The sequence below is a fragment of the Perca fluviatilis genome, chromosome 19, assembly GCF_010015445.1.
Source record: "Perca fluviatilis chromosome 19, GENO_Pfluv_1.0, whole genome shotgun sequence".
Lineage (NCBI taxonomy): Eukaryota > Metazoa > Chordata > Actinopteri > Perciformes > Percidae > Perca > Perca fluviatilis.
In genome coordinates this window covers 28,267,301-28,293,181 of record NC_053130.1, presented here as the reverse complement: position 1 = coordinate 28,293,181, position 25,881 = coordinate 28,267,301, and the positions used below count along the sequence as shown (strand labels likewise).

The window sequence follows — 25,881 nt, the reverse complement described above, 5'->3', positions numbered from 1 at the left end:
GTGTCTGTAGCTATTGAGGAGAGGGGGGGGCAAGGTGGAGGGTGGGGGTGTGGCCTTGACCAACTGCCACTTTTCTCGTTTGAAGCCATGATGTCTCTCTCTTTCTCATGGGTGGGCCAAATTCTCTTGGCGGGCAAAGCAGAGAAGGGGAGGTAACCTCGCTCCTTATGACCTCATAAGGAGAAGATTCCAGATCGGCCCATCTGAGCTTTCATTTTCTCAAAGGCAGAGCAGGATACCCAGGGCTCGGTTTACACCTATCACCATTTCTAGCCACTGGGGGACCATATGCAGGCTGGGGGAATGCATATTAATGTTAAAAAATCTCATAAAGTGAAATTTTCATGTCATGGGACCTTTAAAAAAAAAGTAAACTGTGTAGAGGGATTTATAACGTTCACATTCACCACTTAAAACGCAAGAGGCCTCCATGCCATTTATAGATTGCCATTCCTGATAATAATAAAACAGAAAAACAGGCATAATTTTTGGACAGACTAGGTCACAGTAAATGTCATTTTGTAGCATGTAAGATATCTTTAACACTTTGCTGCACATTTGCAGCACACAAAAATAGGAACTACATACATAAAGGGTTAACTCTTACCTGACTTTAACTTTTTTATAATGCTGACATTAGCCAGGTCAACGTGAGCTGGGACATTTTGGGACTTTTAAACCCTCGTAATGTCCTCCTGAATGCCTTAAACCTTTTGTCCTCTGGGGTCAAAAATGACCCTGTCTGGTTATTTAAAGCATACAGTATACATTGTCAATCAATTCTGTGTTACACTGTCTTACTTCAGTTCAACCCATTACTACACATTTTCCCCTTCGTTTTGGAATTTAGAGCCAATAGATCTTGTTTACATAAAAGTATACCCTGTTTTTGAGTAAAAATAAAATGAAACTATGAATTATTTTGACTTAATATTATTTTGACTATTTCACTTATCACAGAGTGGTATATTTCAAAGTTTAGTGAGGATGCTGTTTTTGAATCATTTAAATTTTTTTAATGGCAGCCCATAATCACACCTGTTGTCCTCTGGGGTCAAAATTGACCCCATATGGTTTTACTGTTATTTAAAGAATATTTGGTGGATAATTCTGTGTTACACCTTTGATAACAACTTCATTCAAACACATTAACACCATTTCTTTATTCAATTTGAAATGTAAGGACTTTATGTCATCAATTCACATATGCAGTTGGACCACGGTGGCTTGTCTCTCTCTCTGCTGTTAACATGCGTCATCCGTCACTGGGAGGGATGGAAGACCAGATCAATGTTTCATCCTTTGACTGGAAATATTCTTCTATCTCAGCTGGGTCCTCTTCCTCAGATTCTTTCTCATCAGTTGATTCTTTATCTTCATCATAATAGATGCAGTCCTCCACTTCTGACACTTGTACCATTTTAGCTTCAGATTCTACCTCATCCGTTGATTCTTCCTCTTCATCATAATAGATGCAGTCCTCCACTTCTGACACTTCCATTTCAGCTTCAGATCTACCTCATCATCAAGTTCATCAATTTCCTTCAATTCATACTCATCTTCCATTTCTGCAGCAGGCCATGTGGGGGCTTCTTCAGAGGAAAACGTAGCATGCGGTCTGTATGTTGGATCTATCACCTCATCATTATTTTCCTCCTCTTCTGACCCTGAATCCTCCTCATCAGTTGATTCATCCTCATTATGTTCAGCATTGTCCTCCTGGTCTTTCTTTTCTTTTATATTAAAAAATATCTCGCAAGCCTCCTGTGCAGTATAGAGCTTTGGCCTCCTCACTGTGCTGCCGGTCTCTCTCAGACTAAAATGCGAAATGCCCCAACACCTGTGAGAAAAGACCTGCTTTGTTGTTTTTGTTGTTGCCGTAACCATTGCTTGACCCCACACATCAAACATCCATGATCAAAGATGTTTTGGCGAGCAGTATGGTGTGACAATTTGCTCCACTGCACCACTTTGTGCTGGGGGGTCTTTTTGACCCCAGAGGACAACAGAAGTTATTAAATTCAGTAAAACACCCATAATTCAATCAAATTACTTCAAATTAATTTTACTCATTAAGAGCAGAGCATAAAAGATTCCATTTGGGGTCAGAATGACCCCAGGACAACACGACGATTAAAACAATGTGGAAATCAAATCTATGGAAAAATACTTAACATATATTCTCTTTGATTTGATTTTAAGTAATATATTGTAGGATATGATATTCATGGTTAATGACAGGGATTTACCCACAGCTACATCACACTTGACGTGAAAGTGCCATTTATCTTCTTTGATTAAAATGTAAAATAAATAATGCTGGATTGGTCCCCCAGTGGCTAGAAATGGTGATAGGTGTAAACCGAGCCCTGGGTATCCTGCTCTGCCTTTGAGAAAATGAAAGCTCAGGTGGGCCGATCTGGAATCTTCCCTTTATGACGTCATAAGGGGAAAGGTTACCTCCCCTTCTCTCCACCCATGAGAAAGAGAGAGACATCATGGCTTTCAAACGAGCAAAGTGGCAGTTGGTCAAGGCCACACCCCCACCCTCCACTTTGCCCCCCCTCTTTCCTCCTCAATAGCTACAGACACAGAAATGGCACATCCTAAGGAAAGCTCATTGTGGGACTGGCTCTAGTGGCTGTAAAACGTACGGTATCGTGATGTCAAAATTATGTAATATCCTGCTGGCGCGCCCGGATTTATGGCGCGCGAGCAGAGGTCATGCACGGCTCTTTTTTTTTCAGTGGCGCGCGACAAAGCGGTAACAGGATGCCTGAACGAGTTCGCCAACAACCGGATGCCAGAGTCTCTCAGAGACTCTCAGAGTGACTGCAAATCTCTCTTGTAAACTTACTGGGTTAAGATGAGTTCTTTTATGGCAAATGAAAGGCTTGATCCGACGAAGTAGGTCATCGAATCAAATCGAAGCATTGACGTCAATGCTGCTGCCAGTTCTGCCGTTGTTTACCTTGTTCTTCTTCTTCTAGTCCGTAGAAAGAGCAACGTCGGTAGCCTTTGCTTATTACCGCCACCTCTGTTCAGGAGAAGATCATAACTAGTGTCGCGAGCACCAGTGTGGGTATAAATAGTCACGGCGATCCCATGACGTCACATTTGCGCGCGCCAGCTGCGCTGCGTCTAGTATATAAGAGCCTTAATTCTGTACCAAGGCTGAATTTCGGGAAAGAGACTTCAGATACAGTATTAGGGGACCACTAAGGTCTATATAAAAGAGACTTCAGATACAGTATTAGGGGACCACTAAGGTCTATATAAAAGAGACTTCAGATACAGTATTAGGGGACCACTAAGGTCTATATAAAAGAGACTTCAGATACAGTATTAGGGACCACTAGGCTATATAAAAGAGACTTCAGATACAGTATTAGGGGACCACTAAGGTCTATATAAAAGAGACTTCAGATACAGTATTAGGGGACCACTAAGGTCTATATAAAAGAGACTTCAGATACAGTATTAGGGGACCACTAAGGCCTATATAAAAGAGACTTCAGATACAATATTAGGGGACCACTAAGGTCTATATAAAGAGACTTCAGATACAGTATTAGGGGACCACTGAGGCCTATATAAAGAGACTTCAGATACAGTATTAGGGGACCACTAAGGTCTATATAAAAGAGACTTCAGATACAGTATTAGGGGACCACTAAGGTCTATATAAAAGAGACTTCAGATACAGTATTAGGGGACCACTGAGGCCTATATAAAAGAGACTTCAGATACAGTATTAGGGGACCACTAAGGTCTATATAAAAGAGACTTCAGATACAATATTAGGGGACCACTAAGGTCTATATAAAAGAGACTTCAGATACAGTATTAGGGGACCACTGAGGCCTATATAAAAGAGACTTCAGATACAGTATTAGGGGACCACTAAGGTCTATATAAAAGAGACTTCAGATACAGTATTAGGGGACCACTAAGGTCTATATAAAAGAGACTTCAGATACAGTATTAGGGGACCACTGAGGCCTATATAAAAGAGACTTCAGATACAGTATTAGGGGACCACTAAGGTCTATATAAAAGAGACTTCAGATACAGTATTAGGGGACCACTAAGGCCTATATAAAAGAGACTTCAGGTACAGTATTAGGGGACCACTAAGGCCTATGTAAAAGCATCCATAAAGCAGCATGTCATGGGACCTTTAAATAATGATTATCCTGGAGATAAACTGAGGCAAGGTTTTCAAGTGTTAGGTCAAAGATATCCTATTTGTTTTGGACTGATATTTGTACATCGCATTGACAGAAACCCCATCTGTCACTATCCCTGTTTTCCATGCTCTATTGCATTAGCCCTGAGGCACGCTGAGCATCCCTGCGGGTTAGAGGCTATAATGTTGCTGGAAATGTATCGGTTTAGTCCCTCTCTGTCATGAAGTACGAAAGTGACAAAATAGTTTTAGAAAGAACTGGAATTCACAGTAAGCAAATCCACAAGTGTTGTGTCTTAAATGTATGGAATATTGTGCAAATCTGAACAAAAGGCAAAGAAAAAGACATCAGGGGTTTTCCTGCATAGAGGAATTGTTGGCACCCCCCAAATAGGTTTTAGCCAGCGCCAAAGGAAAATCCCAAGTGCCTAACGTCTTTGACTTCCAGCAGTCAACGCCCTCTCTCTTGTATATGGCATCAGTAATACATTTAGACAGTTTCATAACCGGTTGAGAACTCCTTGTAGACCCGGTAAATAGTTGTCCAATTCCATGTTTTGGTGCAGTTGATCCTTTTCCTTTTCCTTTTACATTTGGAATTTTGTGTTTTCCTTCACATATATAAAGACACTTTCACCATAAATTGGTGCGTAAAAATTTATCAGTATGCAAGAAATTAAGTAATTGGAAAAACCCTGAACATGGGTGCATGAGTGTTAGCATGCATTTGGGTCTGGGTACACTGCTATGAGAGCAATGTTGACATCTAGTGTAACAAGAATTGAAATCACGTATTTTGGCATATATACTATAACCAGTACGCCCGCATGTTAAGTTTCACGTTGACAAAACAATTTATTGAGTCATTTTGGTAGTATGCATTCAAAGTAGGGCAGTTTACCCCAGCAGCACAGCACAGTTCAATTTGACCCAAATAGGTTAAAGTGACATCAATATTACAATGGCTTCTCTGCCTTTCAAAAGCAAATGAACTAATCTAATGCCCCATGTTACCCCACCACCTCAATTTGGTGCAGAGGGACACTGATCATCTGTATCAGTGGTTTTCAAAGTGGGGTCCTTAAAGGGGGCCCCCAGCCAAAAGGGGAATAATTTATTTTCCCTATAACTCCATCCATAAGTAACACAATGACATAATGCATGACTATTTTGGTCATGGGTTTCATACACTTTCTGTAATAAAAGATCTGAAAGCAAAACTCCTATCCAATGGCAGACCCTGGGACGAAATCTTCCATGGGTGTCCGTGGTCTAGTTGGGGTCAGTTTAGGGGTCCTTGACATGTAAAAGTTTGGGAATACTGGTATATATATATATATATATATATATATATATCAAACAGACTTAACAGACTGAACAAACTGCTCAGGAAGACTGGCTCCGTTATTGGCTGCAAACAGGACACATTTGAAGCTGTGGTGAAGAGGAGGTCACTGAACAAACTGTAATCTATCATGGATAACCCCGACCACCCTCTCCACCCCACGCTGGTCCAACAGAGGAGCACCTTCTCTAAGAGGCTCCGACAGCTTTGATGTCGCATGGACTGCTACAAGAAATCATTCCTACCACAGGCAATAAAACATTTTAACACTTCATCACTGAGTGTTAGATAAGACTCATAGACATCGCAACTGCACTAAGTGCAACTTGCACAATAGGTTTATTTACATCTTTATCAATACTAGTGAAGTAGTTTTACATTTTTATTCCCAACTTGTATATATTTTAAAAAAAATTCTTGTATTCTATCCTATTTATTATTTCCTGTATATTGTATCGTATTATTTCATGTATATTCTGTATGTGTGCTGTGTGTCTGATATTTTGCTGCTGTAACACTGTAATTTCCCCTTTTTGGGATCAATACAAATCTATCTATCTATCTATCTATCTATCTATCTATCTATCTATCTATCTATCTATCTATCTATCTATCTATCTATCTATCTATCTATCTATCATATAAGATGTCAGCTGATACATCCCTTCTTAGTATAGGCATTATGCAACATGACCCCACACAAATTGCAACAACTCTTTCAACTGATATAGTCTCATAAAAGTCTCCTCTATAACATATCAAACGTCCTAAGAAATAGATATATAGAAAGTATAGAAAAATAATGAAATAGATGATGCCAATTTCCCATTGCAGCCCATGTTAACGGGAAACACTACAGGTGAATAGGGAAAATATTTTAACTAACAGATATCTCCATGAAACTTCCCCCCGTTGTTTACTTACATTAAGACAATATTTTTTTTTTTTACAAGTTTTCTTAAGTTTTATGTTTAATTATGCAAATGAGGCATTGTCTAATAATTAAGATGTGCTAAACTGCATCGGTAATGGTGTTTAAGTATCTTTCAACTTGGACCCTATTTTCCCATGCATTGGTGTCTAAGTGACTAATGTGAACCAAAACCTTTGAAATCTGGGAGATTATTATTAAATGATTCTAGAAGGTAAAACTAGTGTGTCGACCATATTTCTATAGTGTCGACTATTCTGTGGCTTCAAGTGAGATGTATTCATGGAGCCAGTATGATCCAACTGTGTCACTTATTGTCAGGAAATGCATCTCGTAAATTCCTGGCATAAATAATTAATTGAATGTGTGACTTTGGAAACATCTACTAAAATTCAGGAACCACATTTATAATACGATGTGTTTATCTGGAGATTCAATTTGATCATAGCTGTAGCATATATACTGTGCTGGAAGTAACCTTACATTACTTCTTTATATGTTCTGTAGGGAGCACTAGTGCAAAGACATCATAGGTTCCATGTTGTGCTTAAATAATAAAAAATAAGGGCAGTCCAGAGATTGTGGCTGCATGCAAGGGGTGAGTCTTAAGAGGATTGGTAATGTTAGCTGCTCTATGGTAGAAGCTGTTGAAGTGGTGGGTAGTTTTGTTCTTAATGGGCTGGAAATGTCTCACATAGAGGAAACAAATGGTGTCCTGCGAGGAGGGAATTGGTGGCCGTCCTTTCTGTGCTTTTCTTCCCCGTGCAGTCATGCAGTGCATTGGTGGAAGGCAGCTGACAGCCATTGACCTGCACAGGAATGTGAACAGTCCTGTTCTTTTCGCGAAAAGATACAGACAGGGATACCTAAGTAGACAATGTAAGCAGTCTGTCACTTATTGTGATGGCAGGGTTTTCGTCTACCAGTCAAATGGCTAGTTAATGTTCAAATTTGACCAGCCACTCAATAGGTTACCATTGTTTATTGGCTGGTGAGTGAAGCAAATCTGCCAGCCACTTGCATGCCAGATCTGTAAATCGGACCCAGCATTTGGCTGGTGGATGGTGCTAATTTTGAACCCTGTGTGTTGGTTATTGATATTACACCGGATCAGTACTGGCAATGTGCCTTCTTAATGTTTATCCAAGTAGCATACTCTTTTGGGTCTGTTTATATCTGAAGTAGTCTGGTCAGGGGTGTGATGGTGACTCACCTGGTTTCTAAATCACAACCAATGATTTTTTTTTACTGATGCTTCTTGGTAACACAAATGCTCATCTTTACCTTATCTTAGTTTTGGGAGGGCTCGGTTTCAAGTTGTTGGCAGCACAAAGGTCACTCTGCCCTTATAGACTCATTCACAATAGATTTCATGACAAAGCAACTAGTCACGCTGCAATGATGGAGTGCTATGCATAGTAATTGCTGACCTAGTTCACAATGAAAGTCAAGAAGTTACAAGTGCAGGCTACCTCGCTTACTATAAGCTGTAAAGTAGAATTAGTAAGTGGGTCCAACACATAAAATCTGCCAATTGCACATATATATTCTTTGCAAATTCTACAGTTTTTTCTTTTTCTTAAACAACAGTTATTTTGAGTGTATATATTAGATTTTCTGTTTTTGCTTTATTTTCTATTTTCTATTGTTTTTTTATATATGCACCTTTCACTAAGGCAAATTCCACATACACCTATGTGTACTTATTCTGGCATTAAAACATTTTCTGATTCTGAACAGGCAGTAATATGAAGTTATTCTGGATAAAGTTTTCAGGAGAAAACCTGACATCCGATGTGGCTCACGCGCCAGATGTCCCTCACCTTCCGCTCTCTGTGTATTGCCTTTCTCAAAATCCCTTTGCTACGGGAAACAACAACAAACTTTGAGCAAAGCTACACTCTGACACTGGCAAGTTTTGAAGAAAATTGGGTCTTGTGATAAGGGAGGCCTGCTTGGTTCTTTCAGTGAATGATTGTAAAGATTTACAAAGAATATGTTACAGCATTTGCTCTCTACCTGGGACGTTTTAGGACTGATTGGTGTCGTCGCTGCGTCTGGAGCACGATTGTGATTGGTTTTAAAGAAATGCAAACAACCCAGAGAGTTTTTTTCTCCTATCCCAGAATGCATCTATGGTGTAGCCAGACCTTACTCCACACGCTGTGGAGATAGGTCTGGCAATGCAAGACTAGCATGAAGTAATTTTTATTTTTACAAATTCATGTTAAACAGTGATCACTTAAAAAGGTCACTAGTGTGAATTAATCAACAGTCTAGCATCTTAATGCAATAAGGTGTCTCTCACGTTTACTGAATTTAGCTCCACTGGCCTATTTTTATAGCTGTTGTTGAACTGTGTAGAGTGGCCCTTCATTGTATGTTAATATGATCTGTGAACAGCTGGGCAGACCCAAAGGGTGTGAAGCCTGTGGCAGGAGTAAGCTACAGCTATAAATCAGCCTAACTCCCAAAGTGTTTTGAAAGATAATGATTGCTTTATCTTGCAAAACACTTAGGGAGTGAATGTGGAAGTTTAATCCCATTAAATTACTCACTGTACATGCCTGGAATATCAAGGCACATACCTGCCTGAGCACAAGCAACCAACTGAGCATGAAAAGGGAAAAAAATACATTTTGGAAAATATTTTTAAGTATCTTTCTATTTCAAAATAATTCAGTTTACTATTTGAATTTGTTTACATATTACAGCTTTTTATTTTTTAGCCAAAAACTCGAATACGAACAGTACACTGATTAGAGATTATAATAATAAATTTTAAAATGAATCACTGAAGGCCTACTCCTTCAACATTTTCATGCAAATGTATTTCTTTTTCTTTAAATCTAAAGACTTCACCACCAAAGTCTTTGAGTGCCTTATTTGTGTTCAGAGGCTGATAGGTGGTTTCACTCCAAATGTGCACGGTAGCCTATTGCAGCATGTAATGGCTAAACATCTTTTGGAATTTCATATTTCATAGTAGCCTGGCATGTTGAGGTGGGCACATTTGGTCCAAATATTTGGGTGCAAGGGGGGCAGCAGACTGCTTGCCTGGCAGCTTTTATTTACAATGAGGAAACTGTCACTGTATAACTGTGTTGGTTGACAATTACGCGTACGAATATTTGAGTTTAATTGTTTAACATGCTGCCGTCTCCAGTATCCAGCACGGGGAATGCTGCCCTCTCCATGCAGTATCCAGCACGGGGATTGTGGGTACAATTTTAACTTGAAACAATTTGTAGCTACTAGTTGTTAGTTTGGTTATTTTTACACCATTTTGTGGTTGTTTCACCTTAACGCTGACAGACGTGAATGGTCCCCCATATAAATAAAGCACTACACGAATGCATTGAGAGCAGTGTTTGCATTAAAACAGCTCGGTGATTGTGTTCAGCTGTAGGCCCGGGACAGCACGGCTCTCTGTCGGAGGTACCAGGCTAAAGGCTAAAGCAGCTCAGAGGCTGTAATCCCCGTATGAAACCATCATGGCTGCCACTCGCTGAGCTGTCAAGCTCTCCACAAAAGAAAAGGTAAAAAAAAAAAAAAAAACGAGGTAACTACACACACAACTACACCTTCATGATTTATCTACCACTCGGTGGGTTTATTTGCAGTAATAACTCGATGCAATGTTTAAAAAAAAAAACTGGTTTGGCGTAACTTTGTCGCTACGCTTTTTATTCTTCAAGTTATTTCGTCTTTTGTAAGCTCTTGTCGCGTCACGTTAACGTTAACTCAAATCACTCAGACGCTATGTCAAAAAACGTTCTAACAGTTAGCCCAGGTGGTAAACAACGACCGTGTGTTTACGTGGGAAATGTAAAAGGCTCCAGTGGTGTCACAGTGGGATAGTTTTATCGTAACTTCGCAATTCCCAAGGCGGTCGTCGCTCGCTACAAAGGCAGTCTCATCACTTTGTTGTGGTTCAAGTCAAACTGCACAATGGCCGCACATTCGCCGATTAATCTGCTACTAAGGAGTGCTACTTCGACCTTTTCCAGTACGTGTGTTTGCATTTGTTAGTTAAGAGGAGGTTTTTAATATCGCCTCTAGCGCTAGCTGCGTCTTAGTTCACAATCACAACTATTGTGTGGGCAGGTGAGTTAAAGTGCATTTTCCTACACCTGGGGGCAGATACGAATCTAAATTCGTTGTTTTACGCCTGATCTGAGTGGGATGCATTAATATCCACGCAGAGGCATTTTAAACCAAAGCCAGCAACAGGTGGACTTAACATTAACAACGTGCAGAGTAGTGACTGTGAATGCATGCAGTTACTTTTTATGGGTTTGCTGTGAAATGATGAACCATGCAGTCTTAACACACACACAAACACACACACACACACACACACACACACACACACACACACACACACACACACACACACACACACACACACACACACAGCATGCTGTCTCTTTTGAAAGCATTTCATAGCAAGAGTAAATGCATCTAAAACAGGCACCCTTTGATTTGCTGCATTGGAGTTAAAGCTGTTTTTTTTGTTTTAGTTTATATGTGGAAAGAACGGGTGCACGGCGCTACCCATGTACCGATTCTGGTTACTAGTGAATCCGGGTCCATAAGAACCAAACAAGTGTCACTTCTTAATTATCATTTATTGCCACATGCTAAACACACACTCGTTTGTCCAACAGTATGTGGATGCCTAGATGGATGTGGTTCTGAAATGATGTAAGTACAAATATGATTTCTTTTTTTTTCTTCTGCATTTTCAGAAACCTGAAACAAAAACATGGATTCAGTGGATATTTGCGCAACTACCTCCAGAGGAGATAACAAACTGCGCGTCAACAAGAAGAATAGAGATCGGCACAAACGGCTCCACCTCAGGAAAACTGCCGCTCTGCCTCCAACTATGCAAAGTGAAGATAAGAGTGGCCCAAAGAAGATAGCAGAGTGGGAGCAAAGCACAGTGTGGCCTTCATTAAAGAAGCCCCCCCAGAAAGCACAGCAGTCTCAGACAAATGACAACGGAAATACACTCAGGTTCACATGCTCTCAATGTAGGGACAACTTGGAATATGTTCCCAAAGACTTAGTGAAACACTTTGAGGAAAACCACAAAGGGAGCCCACCAGTTTTTTCCTGTCATACGTGTACTTTCAGTACGCATGTGTTCTCCTACCTTCAGGTTCATCTATTAAGCCACAAGGACACTTTTTCTAGTTGCAGCATTTGCAATGACAACGTTCAGCGCACATGGCCTGAATTCAATGCACACCTGACTACGTATCACCACCAAAATGGCAAATACTCATGTGAAATGTGTCAGAAATTCTCCACAGGTGATGTTAGAGTATTTTTAGAGCACATGTACGCACATAATTTGGGCCTGGAGGGAGCTAAGGATCTATCGCTGCATACAAAGGGCAAGAATAAAAAAACTGATCAAACTTTACGTTGTCAGCACTGTGGCTATGAGGCATCTCAGAAATGGTTGATTACTAAGCACGTTAAAGCTGTCCATGTTTGCCAGAATGGTAATCAGAGGAAGAAGAAGAAGAAGGAGGAGGAGGTTTGTTCCATCGCAATGAAACCAAATGACCCGATCCCAAAAATCAAGCCTAGATTAACGAGAAGTGCAGTTAGGGAAATGTGCTGGCTGACGCAGGACTGCCTTTCTCTGCCAGGGAGAGAGTTCCTGGATAAATACTGCCATCTGTCAGATCCACAAACTACACTAGAGGAGACGCAACAGTTTTTGATGAAGTCTGTTGCCGGGGAAAACGGTGACCAGAAATGGACCAAGGCTCTTAAAACCGTTTGGTCAAATGTCCCTCAAGATATGAGTCTTCACCCCAAGTCAGAGAACGGCATTGTGTCGAACTCGTCGGATCTCACCGTCCTGACTGTCAAGAACCAGATAACTGTGGCTCAGAACGGCGCTACTTACACCAAAAGGTTGAAAACGATGACATCATCACCATCATCATCAGACAAGGAAACGGTTTCCCCTGAAAGTGCGCCCGATGATGCTGGTCGTGCAGTTGACCAAAATGGATGTCGGTCAGAGTCGAAGGATCGTACACCTTGTCCACAGACTGACACCAAACTAAATAATGACGTCTCAACGCCAGCCCAGAGCGAGCCACCTGAGTGCACTCAAATGCAGGAAAACCGAGAGAATCGGGAATTAAAGACCGATCAGGGAATTCAGAAACAAAGTAACAAACCCGTGGAGCCTATGCACGAGGATGGGATTAATATCACCAGTGAGGTGAAGTTGATGAATGAGAGCGAAGAGCAGACATCCGTTTATGAAGCTGCACCGAGAAACAAGAGATGGAGACGAAAAAGAAGGGCCAGATCTAAAAGAGCGGATAAAAGGTCATCGGCATTGGCCTTAAAGATAGTGTTGAAGAAGAATCCAGTGAAGGTGAAGCAGTGGCTGTCGCAAAGCTCTTTGTCTCCATCAGCAGGTGGTCCGACGGATGACCACCATGGACCGCCAAGCCCTCACACGACGCTGGAGGAGACGGCGCAGATTCTCCCCAACCCGCTGCTAACGGGAGAACACCAGAAGAAACGGACCAAAGCGCCTGAGGCCGATCCGGACGGCCCCTCTGAAGCCATGACTTTAAGTCCACAACCAAAGCCGGGGGAAGAACTAACCCCCGGTTGTGCTGCAAAGCCAACGGCGTCTGAAAATATGGACGGAAACACGCCCGGCGTGTCATCGACGCAAGACGACGCAGACAAGTCCCTCTCTGAAGCAGAAGTCGACGAGAGCGGTTCAGCTTGTAAGACGGGCCAGTCAAATTCGACGGCTGCAGCGGAGACCGAAGTACAGAAGGGCCCTGAGAACGCACCGCTCCAAACATCGGGCAGCGGCACGGACTGCTATCTGTCGGGCGATGAGATGGCTGCTGATGGAGCGACGACTCGTAGCAGTTGCACCAAGTCCTCCCCTGTTTCCCACCCTGTTCTTACAGCAGAGGGTAAGACTGCAAATTATAGTTCCTACATAGACATAATGCTTACAAGATTTAACATGCAGTGGCACTTTTTTTGGAATACATTTGAATGTTTGATTTTTTTGTTTTGATGTTTTGAAATTTCACAATCGGAAGCAATAGCAAATAGGGCTGGGTTAAAATAATCGATTCTCCAATTAAAATCGATTCTTTGTTTGATTGATCTGATATCGATTTAAGAATCCCCAAATGGATCTTTTGACTATATGCCGGTCATGTTAGTCCTGTTAAGTAAAAAGTACTTTAAACAGTTTTTGGAGTCAATTCTTACTGTAAACATGAACCTGGTGCTTTATTAAAAAAAAAATAAAAAAAAATAAAAAATACTTTGAAAGTTTCTTTTTGCTTGTACAATTTACAGCAGAGATCTTCAACAGGGGGTCCAGAACCCTTATGGGGCCCTCGGAGTTACTGCTGGACGGCCCCAAGTTATTGCTTAATCAATTAAAAAAAAAAAAAAAACGTTCTAACAGTTAATATGTCTGAAAATATACATAAACATGAGTCCAACATATTTAGTAAAGATGAATGGGCCTATTTTAGATTTCTTTTTAAATTAACACAACATTGATGAAGGTAGCCACTAAGGTAGCCATCCATCAATCCATTAAGGATTCACTGTGCTACATGTATGTTTAGCATTAAAACGTTATGTATAAATAAATATATAAATGTCAATTATTTTAATAGCTCAGTATTGTATGCATATACAATATGTAGTGGGGGGGGGGGTGTCTCTCTTTCAGCTAAGATATCCTTGGCCTAAAAAACGTTGAAGACCCCTGATTTACAACATAAGTTCTCTGACGATCTCTTTTCATATCCAAGCAAAATTGGAATTGCCACTGAAATTTCCCTAACTTAATTGATATCGAATCGGAAATGTAATCGAATCGGGAGCTCTGAATTAAATAGATTTTTCGGGAAATCGTTTGGCAATACCCAGACCTAAAAGCAAACCTGTTTTGAAATGATTGTTTTGTTCACCTTTTGTCTTGCAGATAAGCTGAACTCTGAAGATTTGAGCCTTGCTCCGTCTTCACAGCCCAGCGACGAGGTTGCTGAGGGGGTGAGAGGCAGAGAGGTGCCCGCTGACTCCTGCCCGGACATCCGACCGGAGCCCTCGCCAGCCTCCGGGCGTCGGTGGCAGACGCTCCCAAAGAACCTGGAGAGGACCCTGAAGTTAGTAGCCATGAATCCCTCTCAGTTGGTAAAGCGGCCAGCGGGAGACCAGCCTGTTGTGGTGCTAAATCATCCCGACGCCGACATCCCCGCGGTGGCCAGGATCATGGAGGTCATCAACAGGTACAGAGGGGAGGTGCAGAAGGTCGTGCTGTCACGGAGGACCGTGAACGCGCTCGCAGCCGTGGACGGCGAGGCCCCCGTGGCGAACGAGCCAACGGAGGCCCCAACCAATTCCGCGGGCCACGCCAAAACCTCTGTGCGGGAGCGATTCATGTTGAAATTGAAACTCCGTAGGTTGAGCAGGAAAAAGTACGAAGTAGTCGGCGCAGTCTCTCCCAGCAGGGATGTCGCGACCAAGTTTCGCTGCTGGTTTTGCGGCAGGGTCTTTGCATGTCAGGAAATGTGGATGGTCCATCGGCAGCGACATCTGATGGAGTGGAAAAGGCCAAACTGTGAAAAACTCTTAAATGTCGCACACACTGGATGACCAAAAACTAGTCTGGAAAATGATGACTTTGCAATATTACAATAATGGAAACGGTGATAGCCAGTCTGTTTTTTTTTTTTTTTAAAAGTCTTAATTATGATTGGTTGGTTATGGGAGAATGAAATTATTATTACGTCTCCCTGGAGGGTTCACATTCTCAGGGTAAACATTTACCTATCGTCTCTCTCCCAGTCGGAGTAGCTTAATACAAAGTATTTGTACATTAGGGATTTATTTGTAAAGCCACACAGACATGGTGTGGATAATTTAGGTCTTTGTAGTGTTTGTATTTTGTGTACGCTTTATAATAGCTTTATTTAAGGTGATTTCCGCACACTGTCTTATGGATTCTTTTATGGAACACTGTAATATGTATATTTGCCATACTATCTGAATCAGTTTATGTACGGGTAGGCTCTACAGTGTGGTAGCTATCATATTTATGTTTTTGGAATGGGACGCAGAGACCCACAAGTTAACTCAGATATACCAAAACTGTGTGTTTTACAGAAAAAAAAAAGGAAAAAAAAGACAATAAGCTGTTTTATTCTACATTTATTTATGACTCATAGGTTTAGCCTTTATATGTTTTTCTTTATGATTTATTTTTGGGCCATTGAAAGAATCTGTGTATTTGTAAAAATGTTGTATAAAATCCAAATTATGTTCAAATAATGGTATTAAAGGACAAATGTGGCGCAAAATGAACCTAGGGGTTAATAACGCACGTGTACCGAGTCAGCCGTTCTCTGGGATTTGTTTTGATGCTAATCGAATGTGACCAGTTTTATCGCAAACCGCTAATTAGCTAATAACGCTAGTCGTTAAAAGTAAAAAGAAACCGCTATATCTACACCACTAACGAGGCTCAAAATAGCGCCACACTTCCACGGTAGCGTGGTAGTCGAGCACCGTGCTTGAGCTATGTTACTGTATACGCGGCGTTCGACTGGTCGTGCCTGTTTTCCCAAGATGGCGCCTGCCTGTATACGTGAAGGTACAGTCTTTCTAAACTATCTTTTTAATAAACTGTCTGTACACTTAGAAAGTTCTCAATGCTTCGGACCCACATTATGCTACCGTGGAAGTGTGGTGGCTTTTTGAGCCTTGTTGGTGGTGTAGAATATTTTATTTTTACTTTTGCGTGGCCCGGACGGCTAGCGTTATAAGCTAATTAGCGGTTTGCCTTTAAAACTGGTCACATTCGATTAGCATGAAAACAGATCCCAGAGAACGGTCGACTCAGTACAAATGTGTTATTAACCCTTAGGTTCATTTTGCGCCCAAATTGTCCTTTTAACTGTAAAAAGGGGGGGTATATTTTCATGCATTTTATTTAGTGGAAGCAGATATCCCTAAAGACACACTTAATTATTGTCAATTTAAAAAAAAAATCTGGACATGAGGCCTGGATGATTTCATGTTTTTTTTTTGTTTTTTTTTCCCTTCCTCTTTTGACTTGAAACGATAATCCAATCTTTTTAATTGCACTATGAAAGGAGGATTTATATTTCCCATTACCTCACCTTTATCAGGCCTAAGTTTTTGACAATCTCAACCAGTGTCCTACTGTGGCTCAACATTGATCCCTCAGTATTCACAGCAAGGGAACGGTGGCTCCTGTGTGTGTTTTGTTAGTCCATTACACAGATGCACCTGTCCTGTATGTACTGATGTTGTGCATGTATCCCTTGTTTCTGGAATGCACACTTCAGTGTCACTCACTGTGTGTGTGTATGTGTGTATATATATATATATATATATATATATATATATATATATATATATATATATATATATATATATATATATATATATATATTTTATTTTTATTTAGATAAGATTTATAATTGTATGTAGTCCAGATAGAGGGACTGTAAAAATATTACCTGAGAGTTTTCACCAAGTGCCTATAGGAATTCTTGTTATGCGACAAATGTGCATGAGTATGCTAGCAGAACTTGTTGACCGGACAATAAATGAACCAGTTTTGTCAGTCCCTGGTGGCATTTTTGTGATGACTGAAGATGTGAGCTAAATTATACAAGACAAGAAAAGAGTTTTATTAAAACAAAAACATACAACCTTTTGTATTTCTTTCTTTGTGGCTCCCGCAAAGTATTTGCTGTCATAAACAAATGATGTGTCTACCTGCATCCTTCGGCCACAGCAACACTGTCATTCCTTGCATTCATTTAAATACACTGTTTACCGACTGAGCATTAAAAAAAAAAAAATCTAAATAAAACAAGTTATAAAAAGACATCTGAGTCAGTCCTATTTTTGGCTCTGCATGGCCAGCAATACAGGCAAGTCTAGCATACAATCCTGTTGACAGGACCTCGAATTAACACTAAAGGAGGAGGAGAAAAGCATCACATAATATAAAGGAGTTCTGTAAACAGTCTGACAGTTAACACAGCAGGTTGGGATGTACGAGTCTAGTTCCTTGGCTGTTTGCACTCAGCGGGGGTGTTCTAGGGCCTCACTGGGTAGCACAGTTTGGTGGCTTCCTTGGTGTTACTCTGGCCGTCAATCAGCATCAGAGGATACTTCTGGTGGCTGTCGATGATGTGGGAGAGGCTGCTGAAATACTGCAAAAAGACAGTGAAGAAGTTGGAATTAAAAGTTTAAATGTTCTCGAAATCATCAAATTAGGTCAATGAGGTAATTATTATTATAATTATTTTTTTTTACATTTTCCCAAAGGACATTTTGAATGATCTTAAACGTGTATTAACAATGATTAGCAACAATTTTGATTTTTAAAAGGTCCCATGGCATGAAAATTTCACTTTATGAGTTGCACGCGGGAAGAACGGGACGGTTGGGTTCAGGAAAAGGTCGTGGGTGGGCTTACGGTTCCGTGACAAGCGGAAAGAACGGGACAGAAAAGAAGAAAGCGACTTTAGGAAACATTGACATGCGGGACGCGAACCCCCGGTCTCCTGGGTGAAAGTCCTGTGTTTACGCGGAATTTCGGCCTTACATACTACTCGCTACCGTTGTTGCTCTTAATGCTACGTCATCTTCTCAGTTTACATTGGCATTGTTTTCCGTGGTGGCCACACGGAATTTTCACACATTCCGTGCCACCACCACGTAATGCGTGTTAACGATTCGTGATTCTTTCACGGAATTCTGTGCGACCAGGATGGTAATTCTGCACCAAGGCTGAATTTCAGGAAAGAGACTTCAGATACAGTATTAGGGGACCACTAAGGTCTATATAAAAGAGACTTCAGATACAGTATTAGGGGACCACTATGGCCTATATAAAAGAGACTTCAGATACAGTTTTAGGGGACCACTATGGCCTATATAAAAGAGACTTCAGATACAGTTTTAGGGGACCACTAAGGCCTATATAAAAGAGACTTCAGATACAGTTTTAGGGGACGACTATGGCCTATATAAAAGAGACTTCAGATACAGTTTTAGGGGACCACTAAGGTCTATATAAAAGAGACTTCAGATACAGTATTAGGGGACCACTAAGGCCTATATAAAAGAGACTTCAGATACAGTATTAGGGGACCACTAAGGTCTATATAAAAGAGACTTCAGATACAGTATTAGGGGACCACTATGGCCTATATAAAAGAGACTTCAGATACAGTTTTAGGGGACCACTAAGGTCTATATAAAAGAGACTTCAGATACAGTTTTAGGGGACCACTAAGGCCTATATAAAAGCATCCAAAAAGCACCATGTCATAGGACCTTTAAGCTTTTTTTTGTGCAATGTCAGATAAAAAAAAAAAAAACTTCTTAAAACTGCTATAAAAATATATATTAGCTTAGTGAAAGTGGAAAAAATTGATATATAATGTTATGGCGCACACATTTTTGTCCTCTAAGGACATCACCTTTTGAAAGAGATACACAAGGGTTGAACATTATTTGGCAAACTAGTATGCGTACAGAATGTCTGTAGCTTTAGTCTAACAATCCTAGCTAGGGCGTAATTTCCACTGGGGACAGGGGGGACATGTCCCCCCAACTTTTCAAAATCCAGTTTGAAACTGAAAAGTCCTCCACTGTACCTCCTCCCCTTTCTTCTCTCTTCCCAGAGCGTACTGCTGAGTGGTTGGTATGAAGCGGATGGGGATGTTGTACACTCTGCCCTTGTAAAACACCACTAACGTATATGGCTGCTGTGCGTCCTGACCGGAGCTCTTCCTCACCATAAACGCCCCGTCCTGAAACACAAAAGAGCTCACAGTCAGACCCAGCAGGGGGCGATGGGATATAATCCATCACAGTTCCAAAAAAAAAGACAATGTTGTGCACATCCATGTAGTTCCTGATGCAGGACAAAAAAGGGAATGTTGAAAGAAGGTAAAGTCCGCACAGCAGCTTAACGCTCCGGGAAAAATACTTTACGTGCAAATAAGGCACACAACGTCTCGGCCCACAATATGGCCTTCCCCAGGTGTATTTGATTTCAGTGACCTCTGACCCTAATTTGTTTTTATCAATTCACATGGTCAGATATGCGGTATGTGATATGCGGAAAATAAACAAACAATACATTGAAATGCTATTCAGACGTAGATGTACACACTAATACTATTCAGATTGGGCAGTTAAGATGACAACATATTGACCTCACTGTTTCACAATGAATGCATGTAGCTGTTTCAGACTCCAGCGGGTGTGACTCTCATAAATACAATTCAAAATCATAGCACAACAATTTAAGATGGCTACACACTTTTCAAAAGGTGACATGAATATATTGTGACACATTGCTTACAAAATAGATCAAAAACAGGCGTTCAAAATAGGGCTTATTGAGATTGGCCTCACCGCTGCACTACAGACAACTAAAGTGTCTAAGATTAAAAATAGCTACAATTTGGTGCAAAAGACAATGTCGAACAGTTGAGGCAGCCACTTTTTTTTTCCACACAGACCCCTCATTTGGATGACTGTGCTCTCCTAAATTATAAGATTCTTACTTTATTTGAGCGACACAAGACATCGTCAGCAGTCTTGCGGTCACATGTGCTGGCATACCAGGATTTCTTATAGACGTCCTGAAATAAAGACAACGGAGAACAGAATGGGGAGACACTGCAGGTGAATAGGGATGAACGATATCACAATGCAACTTCCCCAGTTGATTACTTTGATTTTTTTTTTTGTATTGCAAGTATTCTGAATTTTCATGTTTGAATATGCAAATGAGGCATTTTCTGGTTAAATATGTGCTTACATTTCCAGTGTGAACATTGGATAAAACCAGGTTCAAAATTCTTTCTCGCTTCATTTTGTTGACATATTAGAGTCAAAGGTTTGAACAGAGAGCATTTTGGATATCTCTTTTTATCACTCCATAGATCAGAAAATACTGTCAACAGCCATAAAAAATAAAAAATTTTACAGGTGTAAAATGTTACATAAAACAGGCAATGAATGAATCATGAACAAGTCCCTCTGTTAAAAGCTTCCGAATATAGATAGGAATGAAACTGCAAAGTTTGGTGTATGTCAGTGCTAATGAAGTAGAGATTTTTAGCCCAGAGTCTGAGAAATACTCATTTTGAGAAAACGGCCTGCAAAGATATGGATTGTGAAATTCCTCACATTTTGAAGACACTACAGATATAGATATCACCATGAAACCTCCCCAGGTGATTACTTACATTAAGACAATTATTGTTTGTATTACAAGTTTTCTGAAAATGTTATGTTTAAATATGAAAATGAGGCATCAACTACTGCTAACTTTTGGTGCATTTAGCAGTACTTTACAGGCGCAAATAGTTAAAAGAAGACATGGTTATGGAAGCAAAATATCCCAACAACTCAAAATTGAAAAATTATGTTTTTGCCTGTAGTGCCTTCCCTTAATACCATCACTCTGATTATACTGTATGAGTATAGTTTTGTGAAGTTATTGGTTCATCTTTACAATATAATGCTGTCAGAGCACACCTTATCTTGGTCTATTAGTCCATTTTCAGCAGAGACGCTTCCTCTGTCAGCTGGTTCTGGGACAAGAGACACAAACGTAATAATAATGGGGGTTTAGTTTGATGACGTAGACATGTGACATTTTGATTTTGAATTCCTAAAGTAAAAAAAAAAAAAAAAAACTCCTTTGCATATGGTTGTGAGAGTTAAGCAGGAGCTGTACTTACTGGGGGAGGGCAACTGTTGAAGAGGAATTCTGCGACAGAGACCACAAACAGAGCAGAGCACAGTAAACACACAGCACCAAGCTGTGATTAAAGGCAATTTGCCTCAGTTGAGGAGCATTGAAAATTGCATACGCTCAGTGTACATAAAACGCATTGTGTAAAACTGTGTGCTGCATTGCTTACTTTGGTCGTTTCAAGTCCAGTGTAAAAGCTTTTGGTGGAGGCTTCTGGTCATTTTGCATCACAGGTAGTGTTTGGCCTGTGGAAATCCAGACGTATTGTAACTAGGGCTATGTTTGCAGTTAGTAATGAAGACACTTTTTACAAATGACATATGCAGCCTATATAGGTTTTTCAGTTGTTTTCGAGGCTTTAATTCACTCTCCTGACTTCCTTCTTTTTTGACGTTGGTTTTATCATGCAAGTTGTTTTGTGTTACATTTTGTAGTGTTGTGTTTGTAACGTACTTTTTTTATTTATGTAGCCTGATGTTGTTTATCTATGTATCAAGTCAAACTTCACCCCATCTGTCCTGGTTGTAAAGCACTTTGGGTCAGTTTATGCTGTTTTAAATATGCTGTAAAAAAGGGTGGCAGTAGCTCATTCAGTAGGGAGTTGGAGGTTCAAGTCCTCATACGGACCAAAGTATGGTGGTGGACTGATAGCTGGAGAGGTGCCAGTTCACCTCCTGGGCACTGGCAAGGTGCTCTTGAGCAAGGCACCGAACCCCCAACTGCTCAGGGCGCCTTTCCATGGGCAGCCCCCTCACTCTGACATCTCTCCATTAGTGCATGTATATGTACTGAGCATGTGTGTGTAATTCAGGCCTGTGTGTAATGTGGGTAATAACAACAGAGTTGTGGGATTAATAAAATATACATTATTATTATTATTATTATTATTATTATTAATAAATAGAGATGACTTGACATGACTTGACTTATACTAGATACTTGTACTTGGGTCTGGACTCCTCAAGACATTTTTCTATTGTCTTGGACTCGCTTGGTATTTGCACTCAGACTTGTCTCAGACATGGACATTGATCTCGCCAAATATTCTAGTTGGTCTTGACTAGGGCTGGGTACCGAATTCAATACTTTTTAGGCACAGACCGAATTGCCTCTGAAGTATTGAGTATTGAAAATTGCCTCGTCATTCAATACCCAATTTCAATACCTAAGGAGGAGATCAGTGAGCCAATAAGCATACAGCATGCTTCTACCAAGATCTAATAATGTTTGTGATTGGCTGTCTCACGTTAAACGCCGTAGAGACACGCAGGGAAAAAACTCTACGTTTCACAGATATGGAGATGGTCCGATGCCATTTTTTGCTTCCTGATGAACTTGCGTATCGGCCGATACCGAGTACCGATTCAATACGAGTGTGTCATATATTTTATTATGTTTTAATAACTGTATCCTACTATCCCTGTATGGATGTGATATGATTTCTATCTTTGTTGTACGGCCCGGCTCAGGTTAAACTTTTTGTGAAACATAAACAAACACTAACAATGAACGCCGTAGAACTTTCTTTTATCATCCAGTTTGACAGTCAGTCATAACGGAAAAAAGAACATAAATAAACTATTTTAAATTAGATTTTCTTCGAGGATGAATTAGGTGTTATTGGATTGGTGCTTAAACTCCAGTACTTTCCGATACCAATACCAGCATTTTAGGCAGTATCGGAAGCTCTTCCCATACTGGTATCGATATCAGAACATCTCTACATAGAGACAGGGCTCACGTAGTAGGAGCTGAAAAAGTAATTAAAACAATGAAGTGTAATGTTGTAATTTCTTCTTTTTTGATATCGAACAGAAGTATCGTTTAGGAACCGGTATCAAAGTGACAGTACTGGTGTTGGTATCGGTATCGGTATGAGACATTTCTGAATGATACCCAGCCCTACTCTTGACCGAGTCCAGCAATATATAGCGCACACACTGAGGCGTGAGACATTTTCATTTTGGCCACAGACACAATGTTGGCGAGCGGCAGCATAATGCAATTTGGTTTTACAAACGACACAAAATGTGTCCACGTTGCACTGAAGAGGAGGAAACACAAGGCCACCGGCAAATGTTGCAACAGAACTAAACTCGGTCTTGATTGTCTCTCATTTGGCCTCAAACCTCTTTGGACCGAGACTTGACTTGGTCTCGACTAGTCCTGGTCTTGGACTCGACATAGGTGGTCTTGACTACTACATCTACATTCCCTTTTAACTGGAATAGATTTCATCTGGAAGACGAATGACTTGTATCGAAGTGCAGCACATGTATGTGTGAAATTAGATCATCATTGGACACTAACAGTCGGCAAAAGTTTGCAACTGGGCTAAATTACTGTCTTCAAATAATCCAGTGAGTAAATGAAATGTGCGCTGCTAACAATGTGGGTTTAATAGTGTGTCAGGAAAGGAAACACTCCAATCATAGAAGCGCCTGGTACTGTCTGATTTGACTATGTTTAAATTAATACAAGCTCTGGTGTGACTAATAATGTGTACATATAGTATCTGAATAAATGTAAACACTTACTTTCAAATTTCCTGGGTTTTAAAGCTGGCCTCTGCAAAAAGAAAAAAATACTCACTGTAATGTTGACAGACTTCAGCTGATCCCATAAAACAAAGTAAAACACAAAAAGCCATGATGATTGAATGTGATATTCCTACCGGCTTTAAAGGTGGTTTTGGTGACCTCCTGAGAGGAAAAAACAGAGATGATCAGACAATCAGTTATTCCCTGCGTAAAGCTTAATCAGGTTACAGTACTCAGCGTTCCCACACAGTTCCATGGACAACGTTTCAAAACCATTCCATGAGATTTTAAGGACCTATAATAAAATGTTCATGACCATTCACAACGTATATCACAAACAGAACGGTATAGAATACTTTACTCTAAATCAGATTCTTTTATATTTTGGGCCAGAATGGATCCGAATGGAAGGCCAAGGGCCAAAAAAATGGTTTTGATGTTGAACACCGCACTTGTTGTTATTCGTCGTAGATAAAACTTACATATTTAATTTAATAGGGAAGTTTACCAGCACTGTGCTTTACATTGGCGTAAAATTCAGATGAAGTACTTTTTAGCTGCACAAAAAGTGCGTTTTGTAGTCATTACGGTTAGGATTTTACAGCACTTTTAAAATAAGAGCAGAATAAGCATGGTGAACAAAAACAAAGGGAGCACGGGCCAAACTTGGCTATTAACATTACATTACAAACATTATTAAAAACTTGATAAATATCCCTCTTAAAGTACATTCAAGACGGATAAAAAATGTGACAATCATGCGATAAAATTGATTAACTGTCCTACTTATATTACGTTGAAGGTTATCCAAGAAGATAACTGTAACAATTTTATTAAACACAACAAAATTTCATGACTTTTCCAAAACTTTCAAGGATTTTACCATTGTACTTAACCTTTCCAGGCCTTAGAAATTAGATTTTAAAATTCCTGTTTTTACTATTTTTAGGTTTTCCATGACCGTGGGACCGCTGAGTATATAGCATAGACTGTATAATATTAATGGACAATGCATTCGGTTTGGCGAAGTGCTGCAATGCGGAAGTGCCTTAAACCTGCATTCTATCTGAATTCCAGCAGGGGGCGACGCGTGCGGTTGCAAAAGGAGTTCTTGTTTCTGTAGAAGCCTATGAGAAAGTGACTTCTCACTTGATTTATTACCTCAGTAAACATTTTCATGAGTTTATGGTCTCAATTGTTAGTTTTAAGTCTTGTGCAACACAGAATGATTGTTCATTTTTTTAATTATGGTCTTGTTGATTTTAAAATCGGCGATATAGCAGGGGGTGTTTTAGGGCGTGGCTATGATGTGATTGCCAGTGAAAGTCTGTAATGTAATGTGGAGTGTAAGCAGCTCCTCCCTCACTCCTCCCTCTTGTCTAAAATCGTCACAACCGCAACCAGGATGGCTGCGCCCGTAACGGCAAACTCGGCGACGGATAGCAGATCTCCACAAACCAATGGGTGACGTCATACATGCTCTGACCATTAATATTATACAGTCTATGGTATATAGCCTATAATTGGAAAAATGTTTGGTTAAGTGATGCTTACTCTCTCTGCAAAGGTTTTGGTAGGAGTAGAGGAGGGCTCTCTGCAGGTTTATCACTGGAACCTAGAGGAGCACACACAAAAAAAGACCAGTGATCTATGAGTTATTATGACTGCTATTAGCTTTGGAAAGTCATAAGTTGCTATTGTAAGCCAGGTTCTGCCTGAGGTTTCTGCCTGTTAAAAGAAAGTTTTTAGGGGAATTGTTAGGTACCTGTAAATTATAGTGTGATCTAGACCTATTCTGTCTGGAAAGTGTCTTAAGATAATGTCTGTTATGATTTGACACTATAAATAAAATTTAATTGAAAATGGAATTGTCCATTTAAAACAATGTTTCCTTCCACTGGCCATCCTCTAGATGGCGTCACCAAGGAGATGAGGCTTGCTGAATAAGTGACTTCTTTTAAAGGGCAACTATTATTTAGCATTTTCAGGGTTATACTTGCATTTTGTGTTTGTAATAGAACATGTTTACAT

General features: G+C 40.3%; 2 protein-coding genes across 6 annotated transcripts in view; one reads left to right on the top strand and one right to left on the bottom strand.

Moving 5' to 3' along the window:
* The first annotated feature begins 9,572 nt into the window (after window positions 1-9,572).
* Window positions 9,573-15,656, top strand: LOC120548120 (zinc finger protein 518A). Of its 3 annotated transcripts, XM_039784140.1 has the most exons (4): window positions 9,573-9,683; window positions 9,869-10,004; window positions 11,217-13,439; window positions 14,477-15,656. In XM_039784140.1, the coding sequence occupies exons 3-4, from the start codon at window positions 11,234-11,236 to the stop codon at window positions 15,145-15,147; spliced, it is 2,877 nt and encodes a 958-aa protein (XP_039640074.1). In that variant the 5' UTR covers window positions 9,573-9,683; window positions 9,869-10,004; window positions 11,217-11,233; the 3' UTR covers window positions 15,148-15,656. The 3 variants fall into 3 exon arrangements, with proteins under 3 accessions (XP_039640074.1, XP_039640075.1, XP_039640076.1); XM_039784141.1 differs by lacking the exons at window positions 9,573-9,683; window positions 9,869-10,004 and adding an exon at window positions 10,198-10,474; XM_039784142.1 differs by lacking the exons at window positions 9,573-9,683; window positions 9,869-10,004 and adding an exon at window positions 10,553-10,572.
* Window positions 15,657-17,182: 1,526 nt separating this feature from the next.
* The window catches only part of blnk (B cell linker), a 44,205-nt gene continuing 35,506 nt past the window's right edge, over window positions 17,183-25,881 (bottom strand). For all 3 annotated transcript variants that reach the window (XM_039784137.1, XM_039784138.1, XM_039784139.1), the window contains 9 exons: window positions 25,405-25,465; window positions 23,985-24,012; window positions 23,848-23,878; window positions 21,480-21,555; window positions 21,297-21,325; window positions 21,091-21,146; window positions 20,112-20,189; window positions 19,194-19,349; window positions 17,183-17,741 (listed from right to left, as the gene is read on the bottom strand). In XM_039784137.1, the coding sequence (XP_039640071.1) occupies window positions 17,625-17,741; window positions 19,194-19,349; window positions 20,112-20,189; window positions 21,091-21,146; window positions 21,297-21,325; window positions 21,480-21,555; window positions 23,848-23,878; window positions 23,985-24,012; window positions 25,405-25,465 (632 nt within the window). In that variant the 3' untranslated portion in view covers window positions 17,183-17,624. The remainder of the gene's footprint in view (window positions 17,742-19,193; window positions 19,350-20,111; window positions 20,190-21,090; window positions 21,147-21,296; window positions 21,326-21,479; window positions 21,556-23,847; window positions 23,879-23,984; window positions 24,013-25,404; window positions 25,466-25,881) is intronic.

What these genes read in the sequence shown, in the direction of transcription:
- LOC120548120 (XM_039784140.1), top strand. Translation starts at nt 11,234, where the DNA reads ATGGATTCAGTGGATATTTGCGCAACTACCTCCAGAGGAGATAACAAA. An exon ending in CCCTGTTCTTACAGCAGAGG is followed by an intron (nt 13,440 to 14,476) that starts GTAAGACTGCAA and finishes TTTGTCTTGCAG; the next exon opens with ATAAGCTGAACTCTGAAGAT.